Here is a 21293-nt window from a genome sequence, read left to right on the forward strand (position 1 = left end):
CACAGAGAAGGTAACAGCTTGCCCAGCATCACACAGCGGGTAGGCGACAGAGCCAAGACCCAAACCTGGGGAAGACTGGGCCAGAATCTGGGCCCCACCCCACTCAGCGATACTGCTGTTACCTGTGGCACCGTCTGAGCTCGTGGCCATTAAGACTCAACCTACTGTGAGATTAACCTTGATGAGTATTATTTTTTGAGGTGCACGTAGGCTGAGCTGCTGGGGTCCTGCCTCGGGTGTTCCATGTGTTTGCTGTTTCTCAGGCTGTGAGCTGTCCATTTCTCACTCCTGGGGCAGGATATGTGGGGCTGGGGGAGCTACGTGCTGGGCTGATCCAGAATCTGATTGAGGGAAGCATTCACATCCCACAGATCTCCTTCCTTCTCCTCAAGGCACTTTTGCTCCTGAGAGAGGCGGTCCTGAGAGCTTTGCAGGACCAGTGCAAAGGTCCAGTGGTTTTGCAAGTGGACAGTAGCCCTTCATGGTGGCCTGAAGAGCAGAGGAAGGACGGAGGTCAGGGCCTGGCTGGATGGGCCCTATCGTGAGCCCATGGAATCATGGACTGTTGGAGCCCCCTTTGTACAAATGGGGAAACTGAGGCAGAATGAGCAGCTCCCAGGCTAGTATCCCCCCCACGCCCGTAACCACTTGTCTCCCAGTGAGCAGGACTGGGAAGGTAGGGCAAGACTACAGCAGGATTTGAGTTGGTCAGGAATAGGGAGCCATTGAGGGCTGCAGAGCAGGGAGAGGGAGCCTGTGAAAATAAAGCGGTGGTGTGCCATCTGAACAGGGTGTGAGTCAAGGGGCTAGTGTGGCAGTGTTCTCCAGGTAGCTGACCTCAGGCTGGGAGCCTGGCTGGACCAAGAAATCAGTGAGGAGGCTGCCCCAGAGTAGGTCCGGATTGCTGTGTGGGAAGGGGCTGAGCAGCCCAAGGGGACGCCGTGTGCTCATGAGTGGAACAGTCCGGGCTGTGTGTGGGATGTCACGGCCTTGGTCCCTGGTTGGAGAGGCCCTTTGCACCTGCCCAGTTTGCATTCTGGGCAGTGACTTGGCTGCCGCTGCTGAGGACAGAGCTGGCCGGGGCTGCGGGGAGACGCCGGGCCTGTGTTTTGAACAGGAGCCAGGGCTGGATTTCTGGAATAGGCAACCGGCCTAGGTCCAGTCCACGCTGGCCCCAGATCAGTGAAAGCTGTCGCAGGGCCAGTGAGCTGCCTCCACCACCGCCTAGGGGCTGCCGAGCTGGGCGGGGCCTCCTGGGACTGCTGTCCCCAGAGTCCCTGGCTCTGAGATCATTATTAGCATGTCCTGGCCGGCTGGGGGCAGGCTGTGCCCCTGCCCCACACCCTCCCTACTCCGTGGTCCTAGTCCCATTCGGCCCTGCTTGACATCTCACCCAGGATGGTTTTATCAACGCGGAGAAAATACAGGATCTGCAGAGAGGAGGAAAAGGAGGGTTAGCTGTTTACTTTCTTGGCTGTCGTTTTATGTGTTCCAGGCACTGTGCCAGGTTTGTAGGGCCTTCAGTAATGAGGAAGAAATGTGCAGTCCCTGTCCTTGATGGGTTTAGCCACGAGGGGAGACTGGCCATCCACAAGTAGTAGTCATACAGACCACTAAGGACAACGAGGGCGTCACAGACGGCCGGGGGACACAGAGTGGGGGACCATACTGAGTCTGGAGGCCTCAGGGTGGCTTCTCCAAGAGGGGACGTTAAAGATGAGGCAGAAGTAGCTAGAAGGAGAGAGTGGGGGCGGTGTCCTGGGCAGAGGGGAGGGTGCACAGGAGGGAAGGCGTTGACCGTGGGTCAGGTGGAGGTGGGTAAGGTCAGCTGTAGGTCAGGCTACCACTGGCCTGTCTACCCAAGACAGTTCCAACCACTCCAATTGTCCTGGCCTGGTTCTTAAAATTGCCCCCTTTCACTCTCAAAAGTGTCCTGGTTTGGGCAGTGAAATTATATGGGCATGGTAGGTATAGGTACTAGTATCTTTGTTTTACAGATGAAGAAACTGAGGCTCACGAGACTTGAGTTATTTGTGCAAGGCCCTGGAATGAGGATGGGACAGAGCTGGGATGGGAAGTGAGCCTGCCTGACTTGAAAGCCCAGGCTTTCCCATAATCCCACACGACCTTGCACAGTAAGGTGTAAAGTTACAGACATATACAACTGAAATACTCTCTGATCATGGGCTCTGTGCCCAGCATTGTGCCAGGGGTGGGTAGGGTGAGAGGAGGCTGAATTGAGCAGGACTTGTTAATGACAGAAAACAAGCTCTAACTGGCTTAAGCAAAAAGGGGAAATTTAGTGGCTCATGTAACTGAAAGTCTAGGGGAAGCACTAGCTTCAGGCATAGTTTGATCCAGGTGCTCAGACAATGTTGTCAGGACACGTTTTCTTTTGTTTCACCTCCTGGTTCTCTTTTCCTCTGTGATGGCTTTTTTCTTAGACAGACTCTCCCTGTGAGGAGATAAAATGTTTTCCTCCGTGTCAGATCCCTACCCTCACATCTCATTAATGTCACCAGAAAGAGAGCAGATGTTCTGGGCAATCCCAGAACATCTCTCTGGCCTTCTTGGGTCATGTGCCCAGCCTTGGCCAATCCCTGTGGCCAGGGATGTGCAGAGTTCTCATTGGTCAGGCCTGGGACATGTGTCCATCCTTGTTGGGTTAGGGGGAGAAATCAGCCCTGTCCACACCTCTTGGATGAAAATGGTGAAGGGGTAGGGTTTCCAGATAAAATATAGGGTGCCCAGTTCAATTTGAATTTCAGATAAATAACACATTTTAAAAAATATAAGTATATCCCAAATACTGCATGGTACATACTTATACGAAACAATTATTGAATCTGAGATCCGAGTTTCACTGAGCGTCATGTGTTTTTATTTGTGAAATCTGGCGAGCCTATGGAGGCGTGCCTCTCCAAGGAAAATCAGAGTGTTTCCAGAAGAAGGAGGAGTGGATGCTGAGGGGAGGGGGGGAGGTGGTTCAAGTCACAGGTGCCCAGTGCAGAGGTGATGAAAGGGACGAAGAGCTTTCCTTCAGCCTTGGACTCCCCCTGAAGGCACCATCTGTGAAGGCTGCCCTGAGAGCTGTGGGTAGTCAGCAAGAGAAGTCCTGGGGGGTGAGGTGCTCAGAGAGGGCTCCCAGTACTTGAATTAGGCCTCAAAGAAGGGGAGGCTTTCTTGAAGTGGGGGTGGGGTGGGTGGTGGGTGGGAAAAAATGTCTGTCCTCACCTGCCTGCCACTCAAGTCTGAACCCTGACATTAGGGCCCCTGGTACTTGACCTTGCTGGCTTTGCCATGGGGTGATGCCTTTGTCCGAGACTAACAAGCCTGTCTGCTCTGTGTGAATTCACCAAATGTGTCAGGATTCCTCCAACTACCCAGGTGGTTCAGTGGAGAGATGGCTTAGGTCCACAGGTACCACGGAAGCAGAGCCTGAGACGAGGATTGTGTGCCAGTGATTCATGGAGGCCTGTTCTCTGTCACTCCCAGGACAGACCAGTACGGGAGGGGAGGAGACAGGGCAGAGAAGGGGAAGAAGGCAAGCAAGGTGCAATTGCAGGCAAAGTCTTGGTTTTAGCCTGACCCTGCGGGGAGCTCTGGACTATAAACTGTGGCTCAGAGTCAGTCCCCACTGGAGGTGTGGAAGCTGGGCTTTCATTCTGCTCCAGGCGGTCACTGGCGCAGGGCTACCTGGTGGGAGCGGGCTGTGGGGTTTGGGGTTCTTTGACCCCACAGACAAAGCCCTAGGGCTGTTCTCTGAAGAAACCTCCCAGGTGTGGGCTGATGGCGGGGACTGCACGGTGGAGGAGAGGGTTGGGGGGTAAAAGAGACTGAGAGGTGAGCCTACATCAAAGGATCTAGAGAAGTCGGGGAAATCCCGCACATGGTGGACACCTTGAGGGGGTTCCTAATGCAAATAGTCTATAAAGGCTTGAGAAGTTCCCCAGCAGAACCCAGGATCTTCCCCAAACTACATGGACCATGGAACCCAGCTCACGGAAATGCTCACTCCCCGGCCTCTGGTGGAGTTGAGGGGCTCTGGTCTTTATTTCTGGCCCCTGTGGGGGCTGATCTTTTGCTGCCTCTTTTGCTGCTGGTTTTGGATGCTCTGGATCTGATCATGGCTCTGCCACTCTTCAACTTTGTGACTCTGGGCAAATCCTGTCACTTTTTGAGGCCTCAGTTTCTCCATCTGTACTCTGAGAATCCTTAACCTAAAGTTCGCAAAAAAGTTCAATGTGCAGTTTTATCTGTATGGAGTTTTTCTGGGGGAACATTCTTAGAGGGGTTTGGACCTTTCTGAATGAGGGTTCCAGTGTGGCGCCAACACCTGTGGACCAGGAGGCTGTGTGTGTGTGTGTTGCAGGCTTCTCTCTCGCTACACACAGGCACACACCAGGTGTCCTGTCCCGAGAGCCTTCCTCCCAGGAGGTCCTGTACCTCCCAACTGCTCACGTTCTCACCTCCTCTCCCAGAGCCTCAGTCTCCTCATCTGTAAAAGGGGGTGATAGCTCCCTTACTGACCTCCCAGGGTTGTTGGGTGAGTCAGAAGACCCAAAGGCTGCAGAGGAACAAGGTACAGGTGTGATGGATGAAGTGACTGCCGTGGATGCCTTCTTGTCCCCAGACCCAAAAGCATCCTCAGACCTTGAATGCTGGCCACACAGCATCTTCCAGACCTCCGTGGACTTCCCAGAGGACCACTCTGTAGCGACAGTAGTCCTAGATGTGGGTTGCTGACCAGACCAGCAGGGGCTGCCCTCCTGATCCCCCAAACCTACATTTTTTCCCTCCCTCCCTCCTGCCCTCCCTTCCTTGCCTGAGAATGGAAACAGCAGAATTTGGTGTTCAGTGGTTGGGTTGGGAGGAGGGAGCTGCCACCCTCCCCCACTCCCAGTGACAGCCCAGTTTGACATGCTCAGCTGGCCTCATGCCATTTCTGGAATCAAAGCCTTGTCTGCATTACACGACCACAAAGAGGGGTCTTGCCAGCGCCTTGGCTTCCTATGTGTGCGCAGCCTAAGGCAGTGGGAAGTGGCGGTTTTCTGGCAATGGTCTCTTCATGGTCGGTGAGCGTGGCGTGGCTGGGGGAGGGAGCGGTGGGGTCTGGGGTGCAGAGAAGCCCAGCGCCTCCACCTTCCCTCCCAGCTAGGACCAGAAAACCACCCAGTTCACTGGAGAGTTGCAAACCTCACCATCTGCTGGGGCCAGGACGCTGCTGGCACACTTCCGTGTGCCAGTCCTTCTAGAACCGGCTCGCGCGCCCATTTTTGTTTGCTTTCATGTGCTTTCTTCCAAATGCCTTGCTATTTATTACTTCTGATCGTAGAAGTCCTCATGCACGTTGATGGCAAACAACTGACGACCTTGAATCCGGCACCCAGGAACAAACCTCTGGGAACGTTCTGGTGCCCGTCTCTCCAGATGGGTCTCTCTGACTACATTGCATGGAAACACATGCAGATAATTTTAGCAGATGCAGTCGGGTTCTCTCTGCTCTTTGGCAAGTGCTTTTCTCTTTCAAGAAAATGCGGGGAATGTCTTTCTGAGTCAGTAAATATAGAGCCGCGTTTAGTCGTCAACACGTATTCGTTGCACGCCTCCTGTCAGGCACTGATGTGTGTGTCAGATGGTGGTAAGTGCCCCAGAGAAAACCGAGGCAGGGAAGAGGGTGAGGGGGTGGAGGGGGCGCTGCAATTTTAAATAGGGGGGTTTGGGACTTCCCTGGTGGCGCAGTGGTTAAGAATCTGCCTGCCAATGCGGGGGACATGGGTTCGAGCCCTGGTCCGGGAAGATCCCACAAGCCACGGAACAACTAAGCCCGTGCGCCACAACTACTGAGCTTGCGTGCCACAACTACTGAAGCCCGTGTGCCTAGAGCCAGTGCTCTGCAATAAAGAGAAGCCATGGCAATGAGAAGCCCGCACACTGCAATGAAGAGTAGCCCCTGCTCGCCACAATTAGAGAAAGCCCGCACGCTGCAACAAAGACCCAATGCAGCCAAAAACAAACAAACAAACAAATAAATAAATAGGGGGATTTGGAAGACCTCACCCACGTGATGAGGTGATGGTGACGAAAATGTGAAGGAGGGGTGGGAGGACGGGATATTTGGCAAAAGAACTCCAGGCAGAGGGAACAGCAAGTACAAAGGCCCTGAGGTAGTGCCGAGCATGTTTGAGCAACAGCAAGGGGGCCTGGGTGGCTGGGGCAGAGTGACAGGAGAAGTAACAGATGAGGGTAGGGAGGTGATGCGACAGATTAGGTGGGGCTTTGCGGGGCGTTAGGAGGACTTGGAGAATGGGGTGGGAGGTGAGTGCAGAGAATAGAAAATGATCGTCATCATCCTGGCGAGGGAGGACGGCCTCTCTGCATGGCCTGGAGCACGGGGTGGATGTGGAGGAGGTGAGGACCTGGTGTCAGGGTACCTTTTGAAGGTAGAGCCAACAGGATGTACGGTGGATTGAGCAGAAGGGTTGGAAGAGACGTGGCAAGATGACTCCCGGATTTCTGGCCTGAGCAACGGGAAGAAGGAAGCTGCCCCAGTTGGACACAGGGAAGAAATCGGGGGCAGGGCTGGGACACGTGAGGTCTGAGATGCTGGCCCAGCGGCTTGATGGAGCTGTCAAGTAGGCAGGGGAGCCGCGTCATTCTTCTTCATGGAACAAGTTTAATTTCAAATTTTAATTTCTTTCTAATAGAAAAACGTCGCATGTAGGGAATTCCCTGGTGGTTCAGTGGTTAGGACTCTGCGCTTCCTCCGTAGGGGGCACGGGTTTGATCCCTCGTCAGGGAGCTAAGATCCCGCAAGCCGTGTAGCGTGGCCAAAAAAAGGGAAAAAACCCCAAAACAAAAACAACAACAAAAAAACATTGCCTGTTCTCGGTTTAAGAAAGAGAAAGAAGAGAGACAATACAAAATCCAAACAGTCTAGAAAGCTGGACAGCTGGAGGGACGGCTCCTCAGCTCCCCAAGAGTAGCCACTACTACTGCGTGTCCTTCCGGAAACATTCCGGAGAATATGCCTCTTTTCTTTATAAAGACAATGGGATCAGACTCTAGGCTGTTCCTCACCTGCCCACCCACCTGACGGCACTGTGGACCCTGGAACCCCTCACTCCCAGTGTCTTTAACTCTTCTGTTCTTTCATGGCGACCTCTTGTGTGACCCTCAGGGCACTCCTGGGTCACAGGCCCATTTTACAGATGTCGACACTGAGGCAGAGATTGGGCGACACATCATCAACTAAGATCCTGAATGAACTGAGTCCTCTGGGAGTCCAGAGGGGTGACCCTTGATTCTGCCCCAGTTCGGTGGAGCGGAGATGTTGGGAAGCAGCAGTCACACCAGAGCGGGGCAGGGGTAAGACTTCACCCGGCAGTCAAGCGGAGAGGGCTCTCCCTGCAGAGGAAAGAGCGTAGGCAAGGTTTGGAGGCCCCGAGGCAGGCGGTCCAGCCGGTGAGAGTGATGGTGAGGGGTCGTCAAAGCTGGGGTATGGGGGTGTGGTGAGGGACCAGGAGAGAGGAAGGCAGGCCTGGTGTCAACGAGGATCAGAGGGGCAGGAAGATGACTCCTGCAAGAATTTCAGGGCCAGATGGGGTGGGCTGTGTGTGTGTGTGTGTGTGTGTGTGTGTGTGTGTGTGCGCGCGCGCGCGCGCCTGTGTGTGTGTAGCAGGACGGTCCCAGAGTCTGGCCCAAACCACTGTTCTCTGGTTCTCTCATGACAATGACGGGGACTCTGGATATTCGAAACAAGAGGATCTTATTCCATCTATTTATTTCAATTAGCAGAAGCAAGAGCCTAAGCGTCTCACTCTCAAGGCTGAGAGAAATACCACACTTCCCTGGGCCCCCTGGCCGCACGGGGCCCCCGACTGGGCTGGCCTTGGCCCCGGGCAAGGGCACACAACCTCTCCCCACAACGAGTGGCCCGTGGTCTGGGGAGGCCCCGTTTTCTGCTCAACAGACGACAGCACCGTCTGTCATAAGCGGCCTGGCTCACGGCCACCCTGCTCGGCAGGGCACACGCGCTGGACCCTGGCAGCAGACCTGGGGCCTGTCCCAAGGCCAGGAGCTGCTGGCAGAGGCAGGCCCAGCTGCTCCATCAGAGGCGCACCCCAGCCCCTTTGGCCTCTCCCGTTATCAGCACTCGGCTGCGGGGCGCGGCAGGCCAGCGGTGTGGCAGGCCAGTGGTGTGACGACCAGTGGCATGGCGGACCAGTCGCGTGGCAGGGTCAGCTGGCGGTGGCACGGCTGGCCGGTGGCCAGGCAGGAGGCAGAGACTCTGAGAGGTGCTGAGTGCAGGCAGCCTGCCGGGGATGCTGCTTGAGGCCTCGTAGGGTGATTGAGGCCCTGCTGGGTCCGGCTTTGATCAGCTGTACGTCGTCCCGAAGACAGCGGGGGTGGAAGAGGATGGGAGGGCAGCGAATGAGAGAGCGGGCCCAGAGAGAGAAGGAACAGCTGTGTTGACGACATGCTGACTGCCTGGCGTGTGTGTGCTCCCATTTCCCCTCGGCAGCTGCCCCGCCAGGCGGGGGCCGTCATTTCCATGTTCAGATGGGGAGACAGAGGCACAGGCAGGTGAAATCATTTGTACAAAGTCACTCAGTGCACAGCAGAGGAGCCAGGGTCAAAATCAGACCGTCCAGTGAGTCACTTAACCTCTCTAAGCCTCAGTTTCCTCGTGGCTGAAGTCGGGCGACGACGGCACCCAGCTCGTAGGGCTGTTTGGAGCCTTTAGCAGCGCACCTAACGTGCTGAGCAGAGCATTGGCACGTGCCGGGCCCTAACCAAAGATACGCTGGTTATGATTATCACTGAGTCCTTTATATTCGTGACCTCAGTTACTCCCACGCCCTGACAAGCCCGTTGGATCCTGGTTTCCATTGTAGAAACTCCTTTGAACACTGACTTGTAGGAAAATTCCAGTCACGCAGCAGCAAGCCCCGTTCTCCGCCCAGCCTGGACAATCTGCCTTGCATTGGGTCATCTCCTCCGAAGAGCTCTGAAATCCCGGGGGCCGGAGGTTAGGGCGCGTTCTGGGTCATGCTAAACTTTGCCATTTTCTGCTAGCATTAGCCATTTTCTCCATGTCCAGAAATCACATTCCAAAAGCATGAGCTCTAGAAGGAGGGCCTGTGGTTGGGGGTGGGGAGGAGCATCTGTTGGGCCGTGAGAACGTTCTTTCATCCAACCTCACCAGCTGCTTGCCTCACCCGCCCGGTGCCTCCCCTCTTCCCACCTGTCAGAACCAGCCTGATCGCTCAGAGTAGAGGTGGGCAGACACTTCAGCTTTGGGCTCCTTAAACCTTGTGGTTCCCAGAGCACGTTCCCCATTCTGCAGGGGGGATGGGACTTGAGGTCAGTGGTGGACATCTTGTATTTCAATGGTCCTGTATTTGTTTCATATGCATGATATCTTTTAAAACCCCAACTCTAACTAGGACATCACACCCACGATTTTATTGATCTTCTTGCTTACGGCAAGACGGGGTTTAAAAAAAAAGAGAGAGAGAGCCAATTTAAAGAAAAGTATGAAGTTCTCGTGGTAGCCCAAGTGGGACCCAGTTCCGGGGGAAGATGGGACGATGGCTTATGGATGCTGACAGCTCGCTGGGGTGACAGCCCAGGGAGTGGACTTTGCTGGCTGTTTGCTGCCTGGGGCCGGCCGTGTCTCCAGGACGGGACAAACCCATCTTCGGGGATTATTTGTACCCTGTAGGGTCTAGGACCTGGGGCTCAGAGGAAGGGAATGTGGTGGCTCCAGAGTCTGGCACCAAGGGTCAGAAGTCCTCCCTGCCGTCCCACTCCCTGCCCGCCGTCCACCTTCCCCAGTAGCAATCCTTCAAGTCCAGGAAGCAAGCTCAGGCTGGAGTCCCTGGGATGTGGGCCCAGGGATTACACCTCGAGCAGATTAAAGGCAGCCAGGGAGAAATCTGAGGAATTTTAATTACTGCCTCACATCCCTAGAGTCCTGCAGTCCTGGTCCTCGCAGGCCAAACACGCCGCTGGCCAGCTCTGCGGGCCCGCCTTCCCCTCCTCCACACAGCTCGCTGGGCTCCCACGGTGGAGCTGGGCTTGGGGACACTCGTGGAGGTGCTGCAGCAAAGCAGGCGGTGGCAGCTTCCTCCCTCTGGCTTCCAAGCTTGGCTGGGAATCTTGGGCTCAGGTTTTAGGAGACTGTGGCTTCGTGCTGGGGATTTTGGGGGTCGGAGCTTCCGGCTGTAAGTAACCTGAATTGGTGTGAACAAGGAGGGCAATTTAGTGGCTTCTGTAACTGTCCTTCCCCAGGAAAGGCCGGTGAGGGTGGGCCTGACTCAGGATTCATCCAACAGATATTTATTATCTACTATGCATCAGGCCCTGTCCTAGAGCAAAACAGACCCGGATCCCTGCCCTCGGGGAGCCTACTTGTTACAGAAGGCTGGGCCTGAGGCCGTGAGCGAGCGCCCTCTCCCAGCCTTGGCCTCTCTCTGTCCTTGTGGGAGCTCTCTCCTGGGGTGGGCCTTCTCCCGCAGCTGGAGAGGAGATGAGATGCAGCCTCGGCACCAGAGAAGACGTCTTTCCCGCCAGCTCCCGTGAGAAAGATCCCGGGATGACTCCACTTGGCTTAGCGGATGCTGGGGGACAGGTGCTGGGCCTGTAGCGCCCACGGGTGACCTGTGACCACGGGAGGCTGCGGTGTCCTCAGGGGAGTGGCTGAGGGCTCTGCCCCATTTTGCTCATTTGAGAGGAGGTACCATTTCTCTTTGGAAGCTGCCCCTTGAGATCTGGGTTCTGCTGAAATCAGGTCCAGGAAGAGTGAGTCTGTTTCCCTTCCATCCCTGGGGAGGAGGGAATCCCCAGCTCCTGACACTGGAGCCAGGGCCCCCCAGAAGCCCCCCCCTAATGCTGCTGCCAGCACCCTCTATCCCTTCCCCCCGCCCTTGTGGGTAGAGCAGACTTGGGAGGCCACAGAAAGCTCTCAGGGGCAGAAGTATAAAAGGTCCACAAGTTAGAGGCATATGTTGGAGTTGGGGACGTTGAAGCCCAGAAAGTGGACGGCCCTGGTTTTCCTCTCACTCTTGATTCCTGAGTGTAGCCCAGGAGAAGGAGCCGGCCCCCTGCTGGGGGAGGGGGCTGGAGCCCCAGAAGGTCTGTGCTCGAGGGGACCACGAGCATCGTCGTGGCCTGCTGCCCCATTCTCAAGACGAGGAGCCCGGGGCCTGGGGGCCCTAACCCAGCCCTGCCACTTTCTCTCCTTAAGTGACCTTGGACCAGCCACTTAATCTCCTGGCTGATCCTCAGTCCCCTCTTTTGTCAAGTGGGTTATTGTGCGCGGTTTTGTTAAAGTAGGTTTTAATGACCCAGGTGACACATGAATATACTTATCTTAAAAGTTAGAACAATTCTGGTAAAGTTGAAGTTTGTGACTCCTATTTCCCTCCGTCTTGTCTCCTTCCCCTCCTTGGGGGTAGCCATGGATGTTGGGTACCATGGGATATTGGGATGTGGGTGACCTCATGGTACATGTGTGTGTTTGGTGTTTTCCTGGGTATGCAAATAGCATCATACCCTGTGTGTCTTCCATGTGGCGTGGGCTCTGTGTGTCAGTGTGTACAGGTCTGCCTGGCTCTTTTGAGCCGCTACGTGGTCTTCCACTGCGTAGATCTAGCATACTTTCCTTTGATGGGTGTTCAACGTGTTTCTGACTGCGCGTTAATAGGGACAACGTTGCCCTCAACATCACTGAACTTGAACATGCCTCCCTGGTGCACACGCGTGAGTGTTGTCCCAGGGCGGACGCTGAGACATTGAATCACTGGGTATTAGGGTTTGGCAAAGATAAAATGTGAGACTGTCCTGAGCACGTGGCAGGAGTAGGGTGCTACAGAAGGAGGAGAGAAGTTCATGCTTGTGTTCCCACCTTTGCATCAGACACCGTCCTAGGTATTTTGTCTGCATTTTCTTACGGAGTTCTCTTTGACATCGAAATCCCCGTTGTACAGAAGAGCAAAATGGGGCCCAGAGGGGTTAAGTAGAGCATCTGCTATCGCTCAGCTCCCCAGGGCGGGCAGGCAGGCGCCTGCCTCCCAGGTCCGGCTGGGCTCTGGGAATGTAGCACCCCTGCCCTGACCGACCAGAGCTTGCTCTCCGAGGGGCCTGCCCACAGCAGCGCCGGTTCCCCAGGAACGCTGCCTCTGTGCAGTGCGCTGGGAAGAGGGAGCTCGCCGGGAATTTCCTGGATCAGGTCCAGGGCAGACTGCTTGGATCTAAGGGTTACAGGGTGGCTGGGTCCTGCCTCCCACCCTTCTCTTCCCCCGGCATGTCCCAGCCCTGTGCATTCTTGGAATCTATAAGTTGTGCCGTGTTCTGTGGGCACCAGGAGTTTCCTTTGAAACCCCGTGGCACCAACATCTGTTAGCTCTTAGAGAACAGAAAGATTGACAAAGAACTGCTGGGGCAGGCGATGGGGAAAGATATTAAGCTCAGGGGTATGAAGTCTCAAAGACAAAGAGGAAAAACCCCAACCGAACTCCAGCCCGCTCCCCAAGGCCCTGTTTTGATGTGGGTTCCCGTCCCCGGAGGCCTTATAAGGCATTGTGCCTGCAGTTCTGGGCTCTGGGCTGGTGCTGGCTGCACTCTTGGCACCCGGAGGAGCTGCCCTCTCTTCCTGGGGCGCAGCGTGGGGCAGAGGAGGGGCAGTGCTGGGACTTGGGAGGGAGGCAGGTCCGGATCCCATGGCCTGAGAGGCCACCAAGCCCGGCCACTAGGCAGGAGGCAGCCTGGCACCAGGCTGGGTGGGGCAGGAGGTCTGGGGATCCAGGAAAGTCTTTGATGAGAACCTGGAGCAGAGGCTGAGTCTGACTGTCCTGGAGGCCAGAGCAGAGGGGGCCTGGCCCCAGGGGGCCACAGGGATGGCTGAGTGGACAAAGGGAACAGTAAGGGAGATCACTGCATACCATGCCCCGAGTGTGGGCTTCCTATAGGGCAGTGGTGAAGGGTAAGGGTTTTGGAGCCAGGCAGCCTGCCTTCAATCCTGGCTCTGACACAATCCTAGCTGTGTGACCTTGGGCAAGTCACTTAACCTCTACGTGCCTCAGTTTTGTCATCTGTAAAGTGGGGATAATAGTGGTTCTACCTCAAAGGACTGCCCTGGGGATTAAATACAAAGCACTAGAAATGTGCACCAGGCAGGAGAAGAGCGTGTTTCTCGGTGTCCGCAGGGGTACTTTGGGTCTGGTGAGCTTTGCCCAGCAATGTTCTGGTAGCCATTTGACAATAAGAGTCGGAGTAATAAACAGTAAATACTGTCTGTTGAGCCCCCATCGTGGTATCAGCTGTAATGCTAAGTACTTTCCGTGAAATGGCTTGCTCGATCTTCACACCCACCCTGAAACAATGTGACTGCTCTCATCCCTGTGCACAGATGGGGAGACTGAGGCACACTGGAGATAAAGCTCCTTCCGCCAGATGACCGGCCTGTGTGATACAGAGCTGGTATTTGAACCAAGGTCTGAGCAACGCCACTTCCATGCCCTGCACCCTCCGTGCTGGGGCTCCCACTGGGGCTCGTGGCTGTCGAGGGGTACAAGTGCCTTCCTGCAGGATGGTCCTGAGGGCCTGGCCCCAAACCTTGCATGCAGGGCTCCCGGCTGACGCTTGGCCCTGTCTCAAATCTAGTGGGGAGGAGCCGTGGGGCCTTTGAGTCCTGCAGGACAGATGGGAGTACTTGGCCCCTGACCCACTGGAGCTGCTGGCTGGGCTGTTTTCTTGCACTTCTTTAAGCATGATTCTTGGTTCCTGGCAAGTGCCAGGACTCTTGGCCACCACTGTCCCCATGCCCACGGGAGCCCCGATTCCACTGTACAAGCTCAGGCCAGACCCTGGAAGGAGGTGGCTCAAGTCTCGGCTCTGCTGATGATCCAGAGCCAGTCGCCTGCCCTCTGGGAGACTTCTCCTCATTTAAAGCCAGGGCTATTGGGAACCCCGTTCTCCGTAGGTTCTGGTGAAGATTCCAGTTGGTCGGTGCCTCATACGTCATGAGTGCTTGGTGATGTAAGTGACTGTCATTGGCATCATTTTCCTGGCTCATTCCTTGAGGGTTGGGGCACTTTCTTTGTAGAAAAAAACAATAGCAATTATACCTCTCACTTTACAATTTGCAAATCATTTTTATGAGCATCTGTTCCTTGAGAGATGGAAAGAGCAGGGCTGCTATGATGATAAAGGGAGATAATATAAAGTGCCCGGCACATAGGAAATGCACAGTAAGTCTCAGCTGTCTTCTTATTGTTGTGGTTTATCACCATGCCCATTTTACAGGTAAGTAGATTGAGGTTCGCAGAAGGCAGTGGCTGGCGCCACATCCAGGGCGAGGGCGGCCATGGAGCCAGGATGTGATCCTGTGTCTGGCTCAACATTTTTACGTTGCCTCTGGCGCAGTGATTCAAAGCTTGAGGACCACAGACACGGCACTCCTCAGTTCCCGGGCTGTCTGGGTCAGTGGAGGAAATGAATTTTTGCCAGAGTTGGGCACCTGCACTGCACTGTGTGTCAGCGGACCACGGTGCTGAGGAGCCTTCGATGTGTTATACAGAGCAGGGTGAGGTTTAGCGGGAAGAAACAGACCCCAGAACTTGCCAGAACTCTGCTTTAATATGCAGAGACGTATCTTTAATATGTCAGAGAGCTGGGTCCTCTCAGCAGACAGTTCTTCTCAGAGAGCATTGAAGCCGTCATCAGAGTGATGACTGTGGGTGCGTTATACACACCGCGAGGCATAGTTATAGGGCTTCCAGACGGCTGCTTTGCTGCTGGTGACATTTGGAGTCTTTAAACTCCTCTGAGTGTGCCAGTAAAAAGATGCAGGTGCCCAAAAGTTTCCATCTCACGGGTCCTGTCGGCCTTGCCAGGAGTGGTCAGGGTGGCACAGAGGTCAGCACCGGCTCCCAGCCTCCACAAGGCCCCAGCACAATCAGGTGTGTCGTCTCCCTTGAAGATGGTCGCCCGCTCCTGTGAGGAAGCGCTGCCTGCCAGCCTTTCCAGGGAAGCGGCATCCGTCTTCCTCTGGCATGAAAGATCGGCTTTAATTGGCTGCTGGGGCATCCCAGCCATCTAATGATGCCAGCCGAGTGCGGCCCTTTCCTGTCACCGTCTCCCAGTTCCCCTGTCAACTCCAGCTCTGTTAACACAAACAGCCAGTTTACAAGCCCAGGAAGTGTTTGGTGATTATAATAATTGGCAGAGGAGGAGAGAGAAGACATCCTGACTCGAAGAATAAAGTAGCCTGGTTTTGAAGTCCATGGGACACCAGGAGTCTGAATGACCACATTTGAACAACCTCTAAGAAAGAGTGTGTAATGCCCCAGAACGATTTGAAAGAAGAAAGAGAACAGAGAAAACCATCTCTAATCCATAAAACGTTAGCTGTTCATCTTTAAAAAACATGCATGCAAGAGACTTATCTCCAGCTGTGTCCAATTGATAAGATCAGCTATACAAAGCATTGTTTTTCCTTTGTTAATCAAGGCAAGCTCTGGTTTTTCTTTCAAGCATCTCCAGTGCAGGATTTTTTTTCTTCTGATTTTTCAAGAAGAGGGTGTTTTTTCTTTTTCTTTATACTTTTTTTCTTTTTTTTTCAAAAGGAGAAGTTGGTGAGAGCTGCTGAGTTTGGGCTTTTTTATTGCTTGCCTTTTTGTGGTTCAAGAAGCACTGCCATAGCATCCTGTGGGCATTAAAAAAGATAAAGCAGTGTGACCACCACCCCCCCCCCCCACAACCTCATCTCTCCTCCCTCAAAGAGGAGCATTTCCCTACGTCGGTTCCTCAGAACACAAATCCCATGTGATGCTTTTGAAAAACAAAACTTCATGGTCTAAATAGGTTTGAGGGATGCAGCATAAGCTACTACTTAGATATCCGCAGCATCTGTTACCATAGCAAGTCCTGCAGTAAGGGATCTCGTTTACCTTTGTTTAAAACAATCTTTTTTCACTTTACTCCTCCTGGCAAAATACCAATAAATACAGAAGACGGTTTGACAAGTGCTGGTCTGTTCTCCTCTGTACCTAGAGTTGTCCTACTGGGGTGGGGTCAGATAGATGGGACCTTTATTGCCATCCCAGAAATTTCCCAGCCTCCCAGCCTGTGGACCAAACAAACTTCCCTTGCCAGCCTGACAACACCTGAGCGGCAGCCTCACCACTGATTGGGAGCAGCTCTGCTACGTGGGATGAGATACCGGACATTTTTAACTCATGCTTGGGGACCAAGGCGAGGCGTGTGCAGGCCAGTAGCTGGAAGGTGTGTGTGTTGGGGGAGATGCAGGAGGCGTGATTGAAGGTCAGTTGAAGGCAGAGCCTATAGCTTTCTAGATATTGTGCTGAAGAGTTTGGGTTTGTGTTAAAGGAGCCCGCCCTATAGCACACCAGGTCCTCTTTATAAACCCACCAAGACAGCCCACCTGGGACCCTCTAGTAGAGGAAGGATCCAAACTGAGGTCTCTCCTTGGGACCCACAGGGGTGGCTATGGTCCCGAGTCCATCAAGTTGGCTCAGAGGGATAGAGGAGGGACGTTTTCTGATCTCATCTTTGTCTTTTTCCAGGATGGAGGGTGGAACTCCCTTTCCGGGGGAGAAGCGTGGTCCTGTGTAATGTTTTGTGGCGGGCTATAAGCTGAGAATAACTTACTTCCTAAAAAGTAGTGCAGTAATTAACTTTTCAAGTGTGATAGGATCTACATAGTTGACCTAAATTCCAATCAGAACAGGGTCCCTGCTTCTTTGCGACCAGCCACACACACGTTCACAATGCCACCTTGACCGTAATGATGCCAGGTTCCTACCTGACCCCAATACCCCTTTAATATCCCTACTTTTTCTTCCTATAGGAGCTCGTGGGCGAAGTTTTCAGAGAAACGCTCAGCGAGGAGGAAGAGGAAGACTTTCGGCTAGAAGGTATTGGAGTCCATTGCTTTCTTCCCAAGGGCAGTGAGGTGGGGAAGGGCCATCTGGTCTACCTCATGCCCCAAGTCCCCTCCAGAAAACCTGCAGACCAGGTGGAGGAGGGCAGGGCTCTGACTCTCGGTGGGGGTGGGTGGGGTGAGAAGCAAGAGGGAAGTGTAGCATCTCATAGGTCCACTCCGGGAGTGGATTCAGACCACCCAGGCTCACATCCTGGCCCTGCTCCGTGTTAGCCGGGGGGTCTTGAACAGGTTGTTTGACCTCAGCTTCCCCGTTGGGGTGATCATAGCGACCACTCATAGGCCCCTCAAGCAGAGTTAGGTATGTAGTAAGCACTGCATGAAGTAGCCCTTGTGTTTCTCTGTTTGTGTCACTCCCCTGGAGCACGGGTATGTGCACACACACGAACACCCCCAGCCCCTCCCCGCTCTCCTCTGCAGCTCTCACTCCTTTCTTTCTTCAAGGAGAAGCACTGCATTGTAGAAAGAATTAGGACACTCGAGCAGAGGGCCGGCCAGCCACTGGCATGCTGATTTGACTTTGGGAAGCCATGTACCCTTTTGGAGCCCAAGTTTCCATGTTTGTAGAATGGGAACGAGGGCCTTTTCCTGCTTGATTCCCTGAGTTGGTGAAAGGACCGGATGGGATCGGAAAGCGTTTGCTGAAAGGGATAGCGTTTCCCTTTTTTACTCTGAATCAGAGGAGAGCATCACCAAACTGGGACAGCCTTAGGACAGTAAAGCCCTCTCTGCTGGGACCAGGACAGGCAGCTGTTAGTAGAGCTGGGTGCCCAGGGGTCTCTAGGCCTTGGAGGGCTTGTAGGGCCTTGAGAGGAGAGGAGACTGTGCCGGGAGGTTCTGGAGCGGAGCCTGGGCCAGACCCGAGGACTGTGGCCACGTGGGGCCTGAGAGCTGTGATAAATGTAGAATCCCTGGCTCCACCCAGGCTACTGAATCCAGTCTGCCCTGCAATAGGCTCCCCAGATAACTTGTATGCTCATTGTACTTTGACAAGCGCTATTTTGAGAGATTCATTCAGTAGCCCGGGAGTTGGAGGCTGGCTGGAGACCCAGATATCTCTCAGACTTTGCTCAAATTCGAGTAGGCCCTGAATAGAAGGGGGACAGACAGCTCTGTCCAGGCTCTGGGGTGTTTCCCTTGAGCATGTTTGCCTGTGGATCTGGTGGCTACACTCAGGGATTCAGTGGCTTTGATTCTCATTGTTCCCTGGGCTCCCCCGAGCCTCAGCTATTATCCTCAGCTCCATGGAAAGATGCTGGGGCTTGGTACCTAGAGTAGATCTGGGGAGTCAGGTAAAGGTCTGCAGGATGTAGGGTCTGGAGGCTGAGGTGACCCCAGACATTGATTACATGGGCTTCAGCACTCATTCCATTTTCTATTCATTTGCTCATTCACCTGGTAACTTAGCAAGTTCATCCTCTTGTTCATTCATCCTTCCATCTATTCCGTCCACCACCTATTCACTATCCATCCAAGCACCCACCTGTCCTCTCACCTATCTATCCATTCATCTACACATCACTCACTCATCACCCACCCAATAATCCATGACCCACCCCATCCAGCACTCATCCATCCGTTTGTTGCTCCCCCTATCACCCAGCCATCACTGCCTATTCATTCATCTACATACTCTTTTGTCACCCATCCATCAGCTGGCCAGCCCTTATCTATCACCTACCCACCCATAATCCATCCTCTGCCCATCTCTTCATCATCCATCACTCATTCCTTCACCCATTTAACCGTCCTCCAGTTACCATCCATCTATCTCACCATCTGTCTATCTATTCATCATTTATTGGGTCCCTGGTCACTACCCCAAATGAGGCACTTCTCTGGCCATTGAGGCTCAGTCTGAAATCATGTAATTGATTTCCCATGAGGCATCTTTCCCTGCAGACATGAAATGGCCTGCCCACAAAATCCACCTCTCTCTGCTTTGTTTGATCTCTCTGTGCAGAGCATGAGCCCTGTTGTAATGAAGTAGGAAAAGCACTTGGCCAAGGAGCCCATAGACCTGGCTCCCCTGCCAGCTCCTGCAGTGACTTGCTGTGGCTCTTGGCCAGGCCCCTTCACCTTGGGGCCCCTTCGCCCTCTGTGACATGATGCGTGGGGATGTGAACTCTGTGGGTGCCCAGAGGACGTGGGCGCCTTGTAGGGAGGATGAACTGCCGTGGGGTGGTACTTACAAACATTGGTTGATGGATGGGGGATAAATAGGAGGTGCCCGAGGGTCCCAGCTCCTGTCGGGGAAAAGTGTGGAGATTGGTGGCACTTGGTCTGTCCCTGCGGCCCACCAGCTGCAGGTCGAGCTTTGCGGGCAGCCTGGGCACCTTGCCAATCACTCATGGTGTCCAGGCACATCAGTGCCACCACTGACGAGGGGAGGGATTGGGAGCCACTAGCCTGACTCAGTTTCCCAACTGAGGGGTTAGATCAGGTTGCTGGTGGTCAAGTTTCCAGCCCTTTTCTTCAAACAAAAGCTTACACAGAAGCACAAAAGGTAAGACAGACCAGGTTGCAGACAGATGCGGTGTGTTATATTCAGTATGTTATCTTTTATGTAAAAAGGGTACCAGACAATACTCTGTATTTCCTTGTATATATGAATGCATACCACATATGTATGTATATTATTGTGTAGCTAGAGGTCTAGACGGACAGAAACAGTAGTTCCTTCTGGACAGGGGAGGAAGAGACTAAACTTGGAAAGCGTGGTCAGAGGATGGTAGTATTAACTGTAATTAATGTTTTAAGTTTTACGAGAAGAATGTGATCATATATTCCTTTGAAATGAAAGACTAATAACAGAATTAAAAAGTGAAAATAATAAGTAAATAAAGCAGTAGGGTGGGACTGCTCTGGGCCTGCCTGTGTGGCCCCTGAGACTCCTTGGAGGGGATGCTGGCCCCAGTGACCGTATGTGGTTCTCTGGCCACCGTTGGCGCCAGTTCCGAGGCGCCCCCTCCTGCCCCAGGATGAAGGACATGGCTGTGGACGGCAGGCCACCCCACGGCTAGGCCTGGTGAGAGTAGTTCTGCCGAGTCTGGCCACGGAGAAGCGTCCACCTGGCCTGGAGTTGGGGCTGCGGGTATCCCTCTGTGCCTCGGGCCAAGGGAGAGCAAGCTGAATCCTGAATCTCTTCTTTGTCTTCCTGTCGGCCAAGTTCATTGCCTCTTGGCCGGCTGGAGGGCTGTTAAGGGAAAAAAAGGCCATCTGAGGCGTGAAGATAAAAAGAAGTCTTTTAGCCATCCCAGGAGAGGATGGCTTTAGCTCCTGCGTTGTTATGTAAAGCCGGCCCTAATCCAGCGTCTTAACTGCCTTAACTGGCCAGCTGGGAGCTCGCGGGATGGGAGATTAAGGCTGGGCTTGGAGCTAGGGCTGGGGCTGTGAGCTCCTTTTGAACTGTGCAGAGAACAAAGTAAGCATGAAAAGTCCCGCGCTCCAGAGCTGGCCGGTTGTGGAGGGCGGAACCCGCGGCTTGGGGGCTGGCGGGGTGGCGGGGTGGCCAGAGGGACCTTCCTCTGCTGACCCAGCAGGGCGCTGAGGACTGGGGAGGGTCTTCCCACACTTCACTCCAGTGCCCACCCGACGTCCCCACCTCCCCAGTTGGGCAGGACGACAGGTGGTGGCAGCCTGTAGCTTGTGGCCCGAGGTGGACATTGGTGTCAGGCCTCCGGGAAGCACTGTGTCTGGGGCTGTCCTCCCGACCCAGCAAAGACTGAAGTACTGTGCCCGTCAGGAGGGAGAGACCTGTAAATGGTCGCAGGCCCTTCTCTCCAGGTCCCCTCTGTCTCCCACCCAGTGCTGTCCTCACCCCTGCCCAGCGTCTTAGCTCTCTCCCGCCTCTCACCCTCAGCCTCTGCCCTCTGAGTCTCAGTATCGTGGCTGTTTCTTGTCCTTTGACCTCTTTGCTCGGAGGTGACAGCGGGCAGAGTGCAACCAGCTTGGCGTCTTCCATAGAAAGTTGACTCCACGGAACCCAGTCCTGCCTTCATTAAGGACCAAAAGCCCCTGAGTCAGGCGGCCCTTCCCACTGGGGCCAGGCCCTCCCTCCAGGCTCCCAGTTGGCCCAAGCTGGGTTTCTCCTGGCAGAGTCTGTGGGGTCTCTGCTTCCCTGGCCCAGGTCCTGCCGAGCAGAGCAGTGGTGTTGGGACTGAGACCCGGACAGCTGAGTAGCCAGCCCCACTGTGAGTTCAGGGCCTGTCCCAGTCTGCATGGCTCGAACTTTGTCTTCCTGCAGCCCCATCGGAGGGCATGAGAGGCACCCTTCTGCCTTTATTCTGAAGTCAGACCCCAGATCTAGCCTGGCTTTACCACC

The 21293-nt window shown here is 54.3% G+C and overlaps 1 protein-coding gene and 1 long non-coding RNA gene across 7 annotated transcripts in view; one reads left to right on the forward strand and one right to left on the reverse strand.

The window, feature by feature from the left end:
* Positions 1-21293, reverse strand: part of LOC309648989 — a 1142769-nt gene that overhangs the window by 62376 nt on the left and 1059100 nt on the right. The gene's annotated exons all lie outside the window — the stretch shown is intronic.
* NKD1 (NKD inhibitor of WNT signaling pathway 1) overlaps positions 1-21293 on the forward strand; it is an 85636-nt gene that overhangs the window by 39292 nt on the left and 25051 nt on the right. For 5 of the 6 annotated variants that reach the window (XR_014256904.1, XM_082438412.1, XM_082438409.1 and 2 more), the window contains one exon: positions 16877-16943. Coding sequence is in view for 4 of the 6 variants with exons in the window: in XM_082438412.1 (XP_082294538.1) it covers positions 16877-16943 (67 nt within the window). In the remaining 2 variants the exon portion in view is untranslated. Of the gene's footprint in view, positions 1-8366; positions 9367-16876; positions 16944-21293 lie in introns of those variants that run through there. The other variant, XM_082438411.1, reaches the window with a different exon arrangement.

This window comes from Balaenoptera physalus (genome assembly GCF_965194825.1).
Source record: "Balaenoptera physalus genome assembly, chromosome: 19".
NCBI lineage: Eukaryota > Metazoa > Chordata > Mammalia > Artiodactyla > Balaenopteridae > Balaenoptera > Balaenoptera physalus.